We start from the raw sequence: 12,502 nt of genomic DNA, 5'->3' as shown, positions 1-12,502 counted from the left end.
ACGACGATCGTAAATATTTACATGTTTCGTGACAACAAGACGATTGAGGGGCTCAGCGAAGAAAGGCCATATGCTGCAATTTATATCGACTCTTTGTTTTTTCTATTATCAACTATGTAGCTCGTGCGTTCTACCGTTCGTTTCATTGCCTTCCAGCGATGTAGCGTGTAACCTTTTGCGAACAGGATTAGATTAACCCTCCGTAGGCAAACGTATTCTTTTTCTCTCTCCGCGTTCTCTCCCACGTTAACCGGAAGATTTAAATTAAAGGGCAACCGTTTTACCAGACTATGAAAATATGTGGAAAAATTTCGAAATGCTTATCGATATCTCTGTTGCGTTTTTCATGCTTCTATTGACACGTTCAGCACGGGGTCGATACGCGTATCGAGGAGGAGGAAGAAGCTCTTTAGCGGCGGCGCCGATACATGTATCGACATTATTTTCTTTTTTAATATTTGTCAGCGGTGTTTTTCCGTGCGTTCTAGCCATTTCCTAGGTGAAACTAAGCGAGAAAAACTGTTTTTCGTTTAATGAAAAAAGATCGTTTTCAATCGTGTTATCCCTATCGCCTTGCATTCTCGTAGTATTTATTTAATTGTCCATTTATAGCGCATTTAACTAACGGTAGAAGCGAGAATTTTGGCCGGTACTGTACGACTTTCCTCTATGTCTAGTGGGGAAAGAAAGCCACGTTATTCCGTCTCCTTAGACAACTTGCAATGTAATTCTTGCGTGCGATCTATATCTGTCCGTATGTGTTCCACTTCTGCATCGAAGCTTGATGAAAGTGCATAAGTATTGGGACACCTGATGGCATCGTAAGAAACGCGACGATCTACCTAGCTCGCGAAGCAAACTGTTAATCGCCACCAGTTAGCTGTTTTCGACGAATATACTCGTCAGCCGTGAAAAGTAGTTGCAATTTGCTGTTTAAATCGCAATTTGGTAACTGCAATAAACTGCAGTAATAAAATTAGACAATGAAAACATTTATTTCTATCGTTAGCAACAGCTAACTGGTTAATATTGACAGTAGTACGCAGCGCTAGTTTGTTGTATTATTATTATTATTTATCGTTATTTATCTTGCTGCAACGAGGCTCGCGTGTACGATCTTTGGTTTGGAAACTTGTCGCTTGTTTCGTTCGTTTTATAATTCGTACTAGTAGAACATACGTTATTTGGTTTCTGTTAGCTCTCTTATGCAGCGAATATAATTTTATGCTTCGTACTTGACGGTTAATGTTCAGTTGGTCGAACCTATCTGTAGGAATTGTAGAGATGTAACATGCATATTGAATAGACTGCGTAGTTTTGGGCAGCGGATTGACTTGTTCGAGCTGAGGACACAGAATCAGAGTATTATAATAAGATATAAATTCCATGTATGCGTTCCGTATGTTTTTGCCTGCCAACTCACCACGTAATTCTTTCAACATAAACAACTTCCATTTGTACAAATTTTTATATCTACGCGCTTTGGATAATTTTCAATATGTTTTTGTTTTCGTTTTCTAATGTCTCTGGCTTCTCCGACGCCGCGTATTTTGCCTAATTCTGTTGACACTTGCACCACTTTCGTATTTTCTTGCAACAATCAGAACGCCGATAGTTTCCTACCAAACTGTCGTAACGAGAATTCACTCGATGGAGCAGAGGAAAGAATACATCGCACGTGAACGCTAATAAAACATGTACATATTTGAAAGGAACGAAGGCATCGGTCGCTGAGAAACGTTATAATCTCATAATAAAACGTTCGGATATTGCCGTTGTTTGCCTTTGGCAGACGGTTTAACGCTTGGACAGAATACCGTGCAGTAAAAAGAGCCGTTCGAATGTACGTCGATCAACGATTAAGACGATCGCGGTTTAACGTTAACTTTCTCGAGAAGAATTTATTCTGCTGCTGAAGCTGATTTTGCCGTCAATTTTTAGTACCACGTGTTCGCACGTTTTCCACGTCTGGGTCCCTCGATTGTAAACTGGCTAACGTTTAACCAGCTAACTAGACGATCGTTCGACGAGACGCAACGCGTTATGGATGCGATGTGAGCTTAGAACGAGGCCAAACGTAAATTAAATCCCGCTGGAAAGTTGGCATTGAGACGAAACGAACGACCAAGTTCGCGATGAGAACTGATAATGAAATGTAACGGATAAGGAAACTGGAATATCGTTGTTTGCTTTGTCGAGTTTTGCGATAAGTAAAGAAAAGAGAAATGAAAAAGCATGCGACAAGAAAGGAACATTTGCTTATGAGAACATTTCGTTTTTCGGACGCTGTCAGCGTGCATGCAACAGACGTAAAATACGAGAGAAGGATCGTGTAACATGTTCGCTGGTGCGAACGAATCGAAACGATGGCTCAGGGATAATAGGATACTCTTGAGGTAAATTAAAATGCCGTCATCATGATTCCTCACACCTTTTAACCCTTTTAGGACGGGGCTTTAAAGATAGACACGAATAACGATCATCTTTTGTATTACCCTGAAAATGTCTCTTTTGCGCGTGATAATTTTCGAAGAAATCGATAATACGGGATCCGACGTGTCATGTTCTTCGCGCTCGGATCAGTCGGATCGCTGTGTGTTTCTTGTACGATGGTACGAATATTCCTTTTGGATCTGACGAATGATTTTCATCCGTCTTCGTATGAAACGAAAAGTATCAGGCTGTGCCAAAAGTTTCTTTCGTTTTATCAGGAAACAGTAGACGCACAGCATTTTTTGTTTTATGTTATTTCATCGAACTCCGTATGATCCAGCTTGTCCTACTACCACTGTTGCTACGGAGGAATAGTAAGAAGACAAAAATAGCGATAGAACAAAATGGATCGTAACGACATAGCTCAACGAAATAATACAAAACAGAAAATGAGACTTTTGAGACAGTCTAACAGTTAGCTTGAATAATAAACGATAAGATTGCAGATCTGGTCGTTGAATCGTGCAGTCTGACGACGCTTTTCGTTAATTGCGGTTGAAAGTAGCAGAGAGATGAATTTAAGACGTTTCGTCTAACTAAACGTTATAAATAGCAAGAGATATAATCTCTATGCAGATTTTTGGAGAAATTCAGAGCACCTTATGTACGCTCGCCGTTCCAGCGCAGCGATGACGCAACTGCAGAGAAAAAGGTGATTTCTCAGGAGACGAAGCGAACGAGTTTGTTCGTCCGGTAAAACTTGTAATTAAATAACGGAGGAAATGTACAACGTCGAGATAAACAACGTGGTTCGCATTCTCTCTGGTTTTACTTTTAGCTATGTTTACGACACAACTTACGCCGTTATTGCTACGAAGCGCGTCAGCTAACAACAAATATTTCAGTAGCGACGTTACTCTCATCCACTGGTCAACAACGTTCGGAAAATTATGAAACTTTAAAGGAGCGTCCAGACGATCGATATTATCGTCAATATTTAAGGTTCTCAATGATATCGTACGTGGCAGACGCTGCGGATGATCGATATACAAGGTGTTTGCCGTCCCAGTTTTGTTTTCCCGGCCAGACGCTGTCTATACACGTTCTACGGGCCGAGATAAGAAAAAAAGAAGTTACATAAACGTACGCCATTGGAAGTGTCGTTAAAGAGTTACGAGAAAAAAGAAAAGATATACGCAACGAGCGGTGACGAACGTGTATTACCACGACGCAAGGTATTAATAGACGAGAAACATTTGTATCTGGTAGTAGCCAGAAGCTATCGTGATTCTTGTACGACTTGGAGTACAAGTTCGTTTCAAGATGTTCGGCATTCCTGTCGATACGAGATTGGCAGCGGCGAAAGATCGAATTTATTACCCCTTGAAGTTCCTGGTTTATTACTCGTTGGAGTTGCGGTCGTAGAAGTACATATTACGATATCTTCTGAGTACTACCAGATGTAAATATTCCCGATCTATTCCTACTTTATGCAGCGATAAAGGAAGTTCGCCAAGGAAAGGTTGGCTTGCTAGGTCGTTTTATTTTATTTCATTATTTTTTTTTCTTCTTTTTTCCATTATGACTCCACGACGAAGCTTCCAACGACAGGTCGATCATCCGCTGCGACGATAACTGAAAAATCATGTTTTTAGGGTGAACGAGATCGAACGTTCCTAACTGTTCCGGTTTCGCGATGATGCGATGCATAACTGCACAGCTGTCTTCGCGCGGTGAATCTTTGAGAGCTTCACTCAGGGGATTCTATACCAGTAGAAAATATTACATTATCCCGAAAGTTTCTTTCGTTTTCCAAGGAAATGATGGATGCACACATTTCTTGCTTTATATTGTTCTATCGAGTTACGTATGACCCGTTTTGATCATACGATAGAGATACATAGAAATATTAGAGATAATACAGCGTATGATACGTACGTAGAGATAAAACAAAACACGTTGTGCATCTATTATTCCCTTAGAAAACGAAAGAAACGTAACTCAAAAACTCTACGAATCTTGAACGACGTCGTGTCATTGTTGAAGCAGATGTGCGATACGTTTATCGACGTTTTTCCCTTATCCTGACCTACAGAATATATCGACAAGGTTGCGAAAATCGAGGTCACCCTGTATATCGCCAGTACAATATCGAGAAACTTAAATATTGACAATAATATCGATCGTTCGTACGCTCCTCTATAATGGAAAGATCAGGTATGTCTGAGAGTAGCAATGCGTTCACTTCGAAGGTCACAAATTTGCGGATACGTCGCTATTGCGCTGAAACGGCGATATCAACTTTGTCGACAATTCCCATAGAATTGTTGCGACAATTACGGTTATCAACTGCGTTAAAATTGTCAATTACACGTACGTCCAAGCTTTGTGGTTTCTCTGTGTGTTTTATGGTCTGTATTTAATTTCGACCATAGTTGGATTCTCTTTTTCCGCTGTTCTCGGTAAAATTTGTATCTTTCCTCAACGATGCCAACGAAGGAAGACAAATTTTCCCCGCTTTGTAACTATGTATTATTGATGTATATGTAGATTATCGGCTATTAATTTTTTTACATTCTGACTCCTCTTATCTCGTTAATTACTTGACTCGATACATTTTATCGCTATCGTACGTTCTAATATTCTATTACAATGCGTTATCCGATCGAACGCACTTATTTTACGATTTCATTGCCATTTGTCTTATCGTAAAGCGAACGAAACTTGAAATTCGACGCTACGACACGTATATTTCAAGTACATTGTAAAAGTTGATTGCGATTTACATGGAAGCGCACGGCCAGAAAGCCTGCTTTAAAGGAAACTTAATCGCTCAAAGATACTGAAATATTCGAGTCGTATTATATAAATATAGCGCATACCCGTCCTGAACCGGTTAAACAGAAACGACAGGTTCGATGCATCTAATTTAAATACGTTAGCGCGTGTTCAATGACTTTTCTTTTCTCGTTCGATAGCAACGCTATTCTTTTACATTTACGTACTTTTAGTTCGATCGTAATTCACTTTTTCATCGTTATCTTTCTTCGTGGAGTAAAGACGAAATGCGAGGACTTTGTTCCGTACCAGGGCTTCTTAATCTGTAGGTCGCGACCCCGTGTTACGCGAGTTACGTAACAGGATTACGACAGGGGTCGTCGAAATTTTTGTAAATGCCACGCTGTACCGGTGAAACGAACAATGCCGATCGTCCGTCGTCAAAGGATCGAGAATTCCGCCAGTTATTAATCGACACGGATATGAACCATCGGCTTTTTGAAAAATCATTTAAATGGTTTTTAAAAACCAAGGTATCTTCCACGAATATGTTCAACTCCTCGTGCAAAAATAAATATGCAAATTTAATTTTGTCCCGATAAGTGGTAATGAGCGATAAAGTTACAGATATAACGGAGAATTGTTTAAACTTAAACTTCTTTGATCTAGTCGCCGATTAACGTTTTATTCGTATATTTATTGTATTATACGTATCTCCTCGTCTGTATAATTGGGGTGGCGAATAGGAAAAGTTTAAGAAGCGCTGTTCTGTACGAACGATAGTTCGCAATCACGATGTTCGAATGACGTAGGCTAGCCAGCAACCATTTAAACGTAGCTTAAAGTTCCAATTTGTCTCGTTAGAAGTACGCTAATGGTTTGTCACTGGATCGATTCAATTTATGGAACTGTACAGGGTTCGTAATTCGTGGTACGAATGGAGCCAGACAGATTCTATAGCCGAAAACAAGACGAAAATTGAAAACAACGAAATTTCGTTGGTGGCTTCGATTTCCTTTCGGAGGATCAAGTTTGAGCATTTGTCACAAGACGCGCGTGAATTTTCATCCACGCTGTTAATCGTCGACTGTTTGTCGCTGCGAGAGAATCGTCGGAGGACGACCACGTATTTCATACATTGTACGAGATGAGCAAAACTACGTGTCAAAGTTTAGTGCAACTTGTTGAATCGCTGATTCAAAGGCAAAGCAACGAATTTTATTAAGACCGAGGCAGGCAAAGGTTGTTTGCTGGCGTGCCTGATTCCGATTTCGTAAAAAGTGTTCTGCCTTTTCGTAATATTTGGTATGGTAATACGAGGTTGAAAACGTACGTTTCCATGAAATTTAGCGAGCATCGAAAAATTCAGTGATCCCTGCAAGAATGCGATCAACTTTTTGTTTACAACGTAGCAGCACCTGTAGCTCGTTCGTGGATCCTTAAACGATAACCCGATGCAAATAACTTGATCTCTGTATAAAGTTTTTTATGTACTCGTTATTTTCTATCGATTTTTCACAGATTAGCCAATATAGCTAATATATATCAGTATGTGTCGTATCTCGTAAAAACTGTCGACACTTGTTCGATCGCGATTCAGGCTTCTACGTTTGCACGAGTGAAAAAATCATGTTTAGAGTATTCTTACAGAGCTGCCAAGGATTTAGAGGAACGTCGTAGCCATTATGAACCATCGCTCGGCCCCGGTGTTCCTGACGACGTCGATCATATCTTCAATCTCGAGGAAAATGACTTCGTGCCACACTTCCAGAGGGTCTCCATATCCGGCGAAGATACTTCCGGGGTACGTTAAGACCGAATCACACAGTAGTCGTCTGAGAACGTTGGTAGTATTCGTAACTCCCGTAAAAATGACAAAGTTACGATCGTTGGACGTACTTTTGGTTCTTCCAGTTTTCAACCGTGTCCTTATTAATAGAACACCTGTGTTATTTTTTTAGAAAACGAAAGCAACTTGTGCGACAACCTGATATTAGATGCATGTGTCTTTGGTCGGCGAAATAACAGTTACATTAAGAAGAAAATAGATAAAACGGTAAATTTCTTTCGGACACCGAAAAACTGATAAGTTTCGCTATCTAACTCGCCTCCCTTCAAAACTGTCAAACGCGTTCAAACGCAACGATCAAACGCGTTCAACGACAGATTTCCAAGCGAAACTGGAGAAAGATTAATACGCTTTGCTTTCAACGAAATACTGTTACCGATTGATTTTGTCAATTACTCGGTTATAGAGATATTGCGCCGTTTCATATTAAGTGCCGACCCATATTAGGTACAGTTGTCCTACGTTGTGCTTCGTTTGAACGTTCCGCGAGCATTCCACGCCACTTTTCGCGGATCTGAACCAGGAAGAACCGCAAATACGTCGTCCAATCATCGTGAAAGTCTAAAAGCAACGATTACAATTATCCTGAAATAAAATTAATCGTTTATTCGTTACTTTCTATTCGTATGTTCCATCGTCTATTTCGAGTAAACGTAACTTGGCTAGATTATGCCGTATTGTGGTCGAGCTTTTACGAGTAGCTGTCGATTATCGTTACTTCGTTGTCATGCGTTGTAACGGATAGAACAAATTGATCGAGTCCACGCGTAAAATCTGTGTTACGTAGGAGATTATGCTTTTTTGAGATTTCTACGAGAGGAAACCCTAAGAGCGCGCTGCCTTACGTAGGAAACCTCTGTTGCGATTTCTCTCTTCCGTAACCAAACCTCTGTTCCATTATTTTATAAGAAGCTCTTTTAATCGCTACACGATCGTATCGTACGATGCGTAACGATCTAAACATCAATTTCACGTTCCAACGAAATAAAAATGGAAAAATTAGGGTGGTGATGTGACAATGAATATCAACGACAGTTATAAAAAGAATCCATGATTTATTGAAATTCGTAAAAGTAACGATATACGATGATACGATGCAGTGTGTACTTTTAGATACACGGTAGAACCTCGACGAAATCGTAGAAAAGATTTTGATAATGTATACACACGTAATCGATACACGTATTTATGTTTAATTAATTATTTAATCGGTCGAGAACGTTTGATGAATCGTTTTAGCGATATCTCGCTGGCTACGCTTCGAAATTAAAATTTCAAGTTAAAATCTTGGAAAATATTGGGTAATGGTAAATAATGGTAAAGAGACTCCGCTGGTATATTTATCGTTTATATCGAGTCGAAATTTCGAGAGTGAAGAATACGATACAGTATGTCGGTGAACTGGTCCTGATATCGGTTACAGCGATACGAAGCCAAAAATACCGTATCATTTAAAAACGTCAAGGTAACATCGAGGTATCTTATCGAAAAAACAACTTTTTGGAAATTTTTTATACGGCGACTTGTAGCTGACGAGACATCGATCGACTTTTGTTTGGAACATCAGATTTTCTCACACCATCGGAAATAGCCAAAAGATCTTGACCACGGTTACATGGTACGCTCTGTGTATAATTTTCTATAAAATGTCTGACACTTTTTTAAAGAAATGCAGACGGAGGCGAAAGGAAGTAACTCTGGAGACTGTGTATACCGTTTGTATAAAGTTGCAAAACCTAACTAAAACATCGTGCGTTTGCAGGTACCCTTGGAAGATCTGCAACAAGCGTCGCAGATGTTGGTTCAGGCACTGGCGATACGTGAGAAATACATGAATAATTCTAAACAGAGCTTCCCTTCTATAACATCGCGATTTCTACGTAGCGTCGATAAGAGGCCAGTGAACAGCGACGACGAAGTTCAGCACGATGATCGTAAAGCCATCGCAGGTATTTATTTCAAATTCGCAGAATACTACCTTCTTAACGCCTGACTATCTTTCTCTCGTCGAATCTCCCTTGTACGTCTTGTACGTCAAGTAATGTTCTCGACATCTTAAATGTTCATGACGTAAGGTTACTTTAACGTATTGTTTCTCAAGGTAAGAAGTTGCAGTTAGAAGTTGAAAGCGAAATCGTGGACGTTTGATCCGAGGCATACATCGATGCACTGATCGAAGACGCACCTCTGAAAGGTCCTCCTCCCTTATTATCCTTCTTATCCTTTGTTTCAAACCTACTTCAAGCACTGGTTCAGACACAGATTGGCCAGTACAGTAAGCGAGTAACAAGGAATTTAGGCTATCGTTGAAGTCACCGACTACCGTTTACCTATATCGGATTTGTCAGCGACGCCAAATTTCACCGACGATAGGTTTGGCTGACAACAGCTTTAACCGACTGACGCTATTACCACAGGGAAATGAGAGAAGATTTTTGGCTTGGATATGTAGGCTTATTGCTGCAGATAATTTATAGATGACCGGATTAAAAGTACCAACTGAAATCCAATACAGAGCATAAGCTGAAGAGCAATTAAATGAGCTTTGATTCGAGTTCAGTCAATTTATGTTTGATTTAAAACGAGCCAAGTTTCAGTAAATATAGTATATACGGTACGGTCCCATTGTGCGTCGCAAGAGAAATTTCGTCCAAACGTGAACGAAGCAGGTGATAAGTTTGGCAAGCGTTGCGATTCTAGCGTAAACGTGACAAGTTGCTAATGAACTCCATTAAAGAGGCGCATCCGGTAAATTTAGTGAAAGAAATGCTGTTCCGTTCTCCTACTTGGCCGGAAGATCTAACAATTCGGATGTACTTGGCTGAATCGTTTTACCGTACCACTGGTCGTTTACGAACGGGCAAATTATTTAGTAGTTTGTTGTTTACTTGTTACTTGCCACTTGACTGGCCGTGCCTGAACCAGCTTTAACCCTGCTGCGATCGTTGAATCTCGCTTTCAAGCAACTTCAACGGAGAAAGACATTTCATCGTACAAACGAAAAGAGAAATCATGCACCTGAATGATGATTGTTTAAATATTTTCCTCGGATTTGAGAAATGCTCTCTAACGATAGAAAGACAGAACTGGATCTGAAATGATCCAAAGGACGTGCAGCAGGGTTAGATCATATCATCTTACATAGCACACGTAGTTGCTTTTCTGTCCATGTATCGATGCGTATAAAAACGTTGAAATTTCCCAAAGAGTAAATGGAGTACTGTATTACCTTGCAAGTAATTGCATATCGTAACTCGAGATGAATGATGTTTTAATACTTGTCCTCCCTAAACAATGTTACTATTAGATCATCCTGTGCACGCACCTGCATCTCGAGGAGATCCGTGGGAATGTGAATTTCCTATGGCAAAGAATTACATAATTGCTCCCGTTAACGGTGTCTTCAATTTGTACGCTAATGAGGAAGATTTAGCTAATGGGAAGCCAGTCCCTTACTCGTATCCTGACTTAGCCACTTTTGTCAGGGACATGAACCTTCTTTGCGCGATGATCGCCGATGGTCCATTAAAATCTTTTTGCTACAGAAGACTGAGTTATCTTTCGTCAAAGTTCCAACTGCATGTGTTACTGAACGAGCTTAGAGAACTTGCCAGTCAAAAAGCAGTCCCTCATAGGGACTTCTATAACATCAGAAAGGTTAGTATGGGAGAGCCGGGTGTACTTACAACTTACAACTAGCAGCAAACAGATTGTATCACGGATTTACATTATGAACGTTTTGAATACCGAAGAGATAATATACTTTCAAGTAGATTGAAATGTTGGTTCTATTAACTTCAGGTTGATACCCATATTCATGCAGCATCTTGCATGAATCAAAAGCATCTACTCAGATTTATTAAGAAAACCTTGAAGAATCACGCAGATGAAATCGTCACGTACTCCAAGAACAAAGAAACAATGACTTTACGGGAGGTATTTCAATCGATGAATCTGACGACTTACGATCTCAGTGTTGATATGTTGGATGTGCATGCGGTAAGTTTCCATTGATATATCATACGTATGGGAAGATAAATTTCAGAATAAAATATTTACCCGGGCTTTTCCTTTTTCTTTCAGGATAGAAACACGTTCCATAGGTTCGACAAATTCAACGCCAAATACAATCCAATCGGCGAAAGTCGCCTGCGTGAAGTGTTTCTAAAAACGGACAACTATTTGAATGGTAAATTTTTCGCAAGCATAATCAAGGAAGTCGCCAGCGATCTCGAAGAATCCAAGTACCAAAATGCGGAACTGCGTCTTTCGATTTACGGCAAAAGCCCAGAAGAGTGGGACAAATTAGCAAAATGGGCAATTCAAAGTGACGTGTATTCGGACAATGTACGCTGGCTCATTCAGATTCCTCGGCTTTAGTAAGTTATTTAGCGTATATTCAATTAATATTTCAGCTAAAATCGTTCTAATATCTGCCGTTTCCATTTAGTGACATTTTTAAATTGAACAAATTGCTGACAAATTTCCAAGAGATAATGAACAACATCTTTCTTCCCCTTTTTGAAGTAACCAATGACGCTAATTCTCATCCAGAGCTACATAAATTTCTCCAATACGTAAGCAGATTTTTAACAATAAACGTTGATAATATTTGGAATTGGTATGGTATTTTAGAATCATCGATACTATCATCGTTATAGGTAATAGGATTTGATTCAGTTGATGACGAGAGCAAACCTGAAAATCCTTTATTCGATAAAGATGTCTGTCCACCCGCAGAATGGGATGATGTTGAAAATCCTCCTTATGGATATTATCAATACTACACTTATGCCAACATGACCGTCTTGAATCATTTTAGAGCGTACGTATACACTTTCTGCGACTAGTAATTCGCGTTAGCTCTCTGATTAGACAAACATTTGATGTAGAGTATATTATTTATTAGGGAACAAGGTTTAAACACTTTCGTCCTCAGACCTCATTGTGGCGAAGCTGGTCCCATTCAGCATCTTGTTTGCGGTTATATGATGGCAGAAAATATCTCTCATGGTCTTTTACTTCGAAAAGTGCCAGTACTACAGTATCTATATTATTTAGCACAAATTGGGATTGCAATGTCGCCTCTTAGTAATAATTCTCTTTTCTTAAATTATCATCGTAATCCATTACCCGAATATTTAGCAAGAGGATTGTGTGTAAGTCTTTCCACGGATGATCCTCTTCAATTTCACTTTACCAAGGTCAGCGTGATGTAAAAATTGTCCGTTTATTCGTTCGAAATATCTCTCTTTTACGCCTCTTTTATTTACGTTATCTAAGTTAATAATAATATCTTTTTATAGGAACCGTTGATGGAAGAGTACAGTATTGCTGCACAAGTATGGAAGCTTAGTTCGTGCGATATGTGTGAACTAGCGCGTAATTCCGTGCTTATGAGTGGTTTTCCACACAAGGTATGCGTTCTAGGGCTACTCGTAA

General features: G+C 39.7%; 1 protein-coding gene across 13 annotated transcripts in view; it reads left to right on the top strand.

The window, feature by feature from the left end:
• Positions 1-12,502, top strand: part of LOC100743683 (AMP deaminase 2) — a 33,647-nt gene that overhangs the window by 20,594 nt on the left and 551 nt on the right. For 8 of the 13 annotated variants that reach the window (XM_003493348.4, XM_024370992.2, XM_024370994.2 and 5 more), the window contains 9 exons: positions 6,862-7,015; positions 8,823-9,009; positions 10,368-10,717; positions 10,862-11,059; positions 11,144-11,439; positions 11,511-11,637; positions 11,722-11,885; positions 11,970-12,264; positions 12,367-12,477. In XM_003493348.4, the coding sequence (XP_003493396.1) occupies positions 6,862-7,015; positions 8,823-9,009; positions 10,368-10,717; positions 10,862-11,059; positions 11,144-11,439; positions 11,511-11,637; positions 11,722-11,885; positions 11,970-12,264; positions 12,367-12,477 (1,882 nt within the window). Of the gene's footprint in view, positions 1-612; positions 822-1,941; positions 2,397-6,861; positions 7,016-8,822; positions 9,010-10,367; positions 10,718-10,861; positions 11,060-11,143; positions 11,440-11,510; positions 11,638-11,721; positions 11,886-11,969; positions 12,265-12,366; positions 12,478-12,502 lie in introns of those variants that run through there. The other 5 variants (XM_003493349.4, XM_033323604.1, XM_033323603.1 and 2 more) reach the window with 5 other exon arrangements.

Source organism: Bombus impatiens, unplaced genomic scaffold (assembly GCF_000188095.3).
Source record: "Bombus impatiens unplaced genomic scaffold, BIMP_2.2 scf_1079, whole genome shotgun sequence".
NCBI lineage: Eukaryota > Metazoa > Arthropoda > Insecta > Hymenoptera > Apidae > Bombus > Bombus impatiens.
The sequence above is the reverse complement of the archived record's forward strand: the minus strand, read 5'-3'. Positions and strand labels throughout refer to the sequence as shown.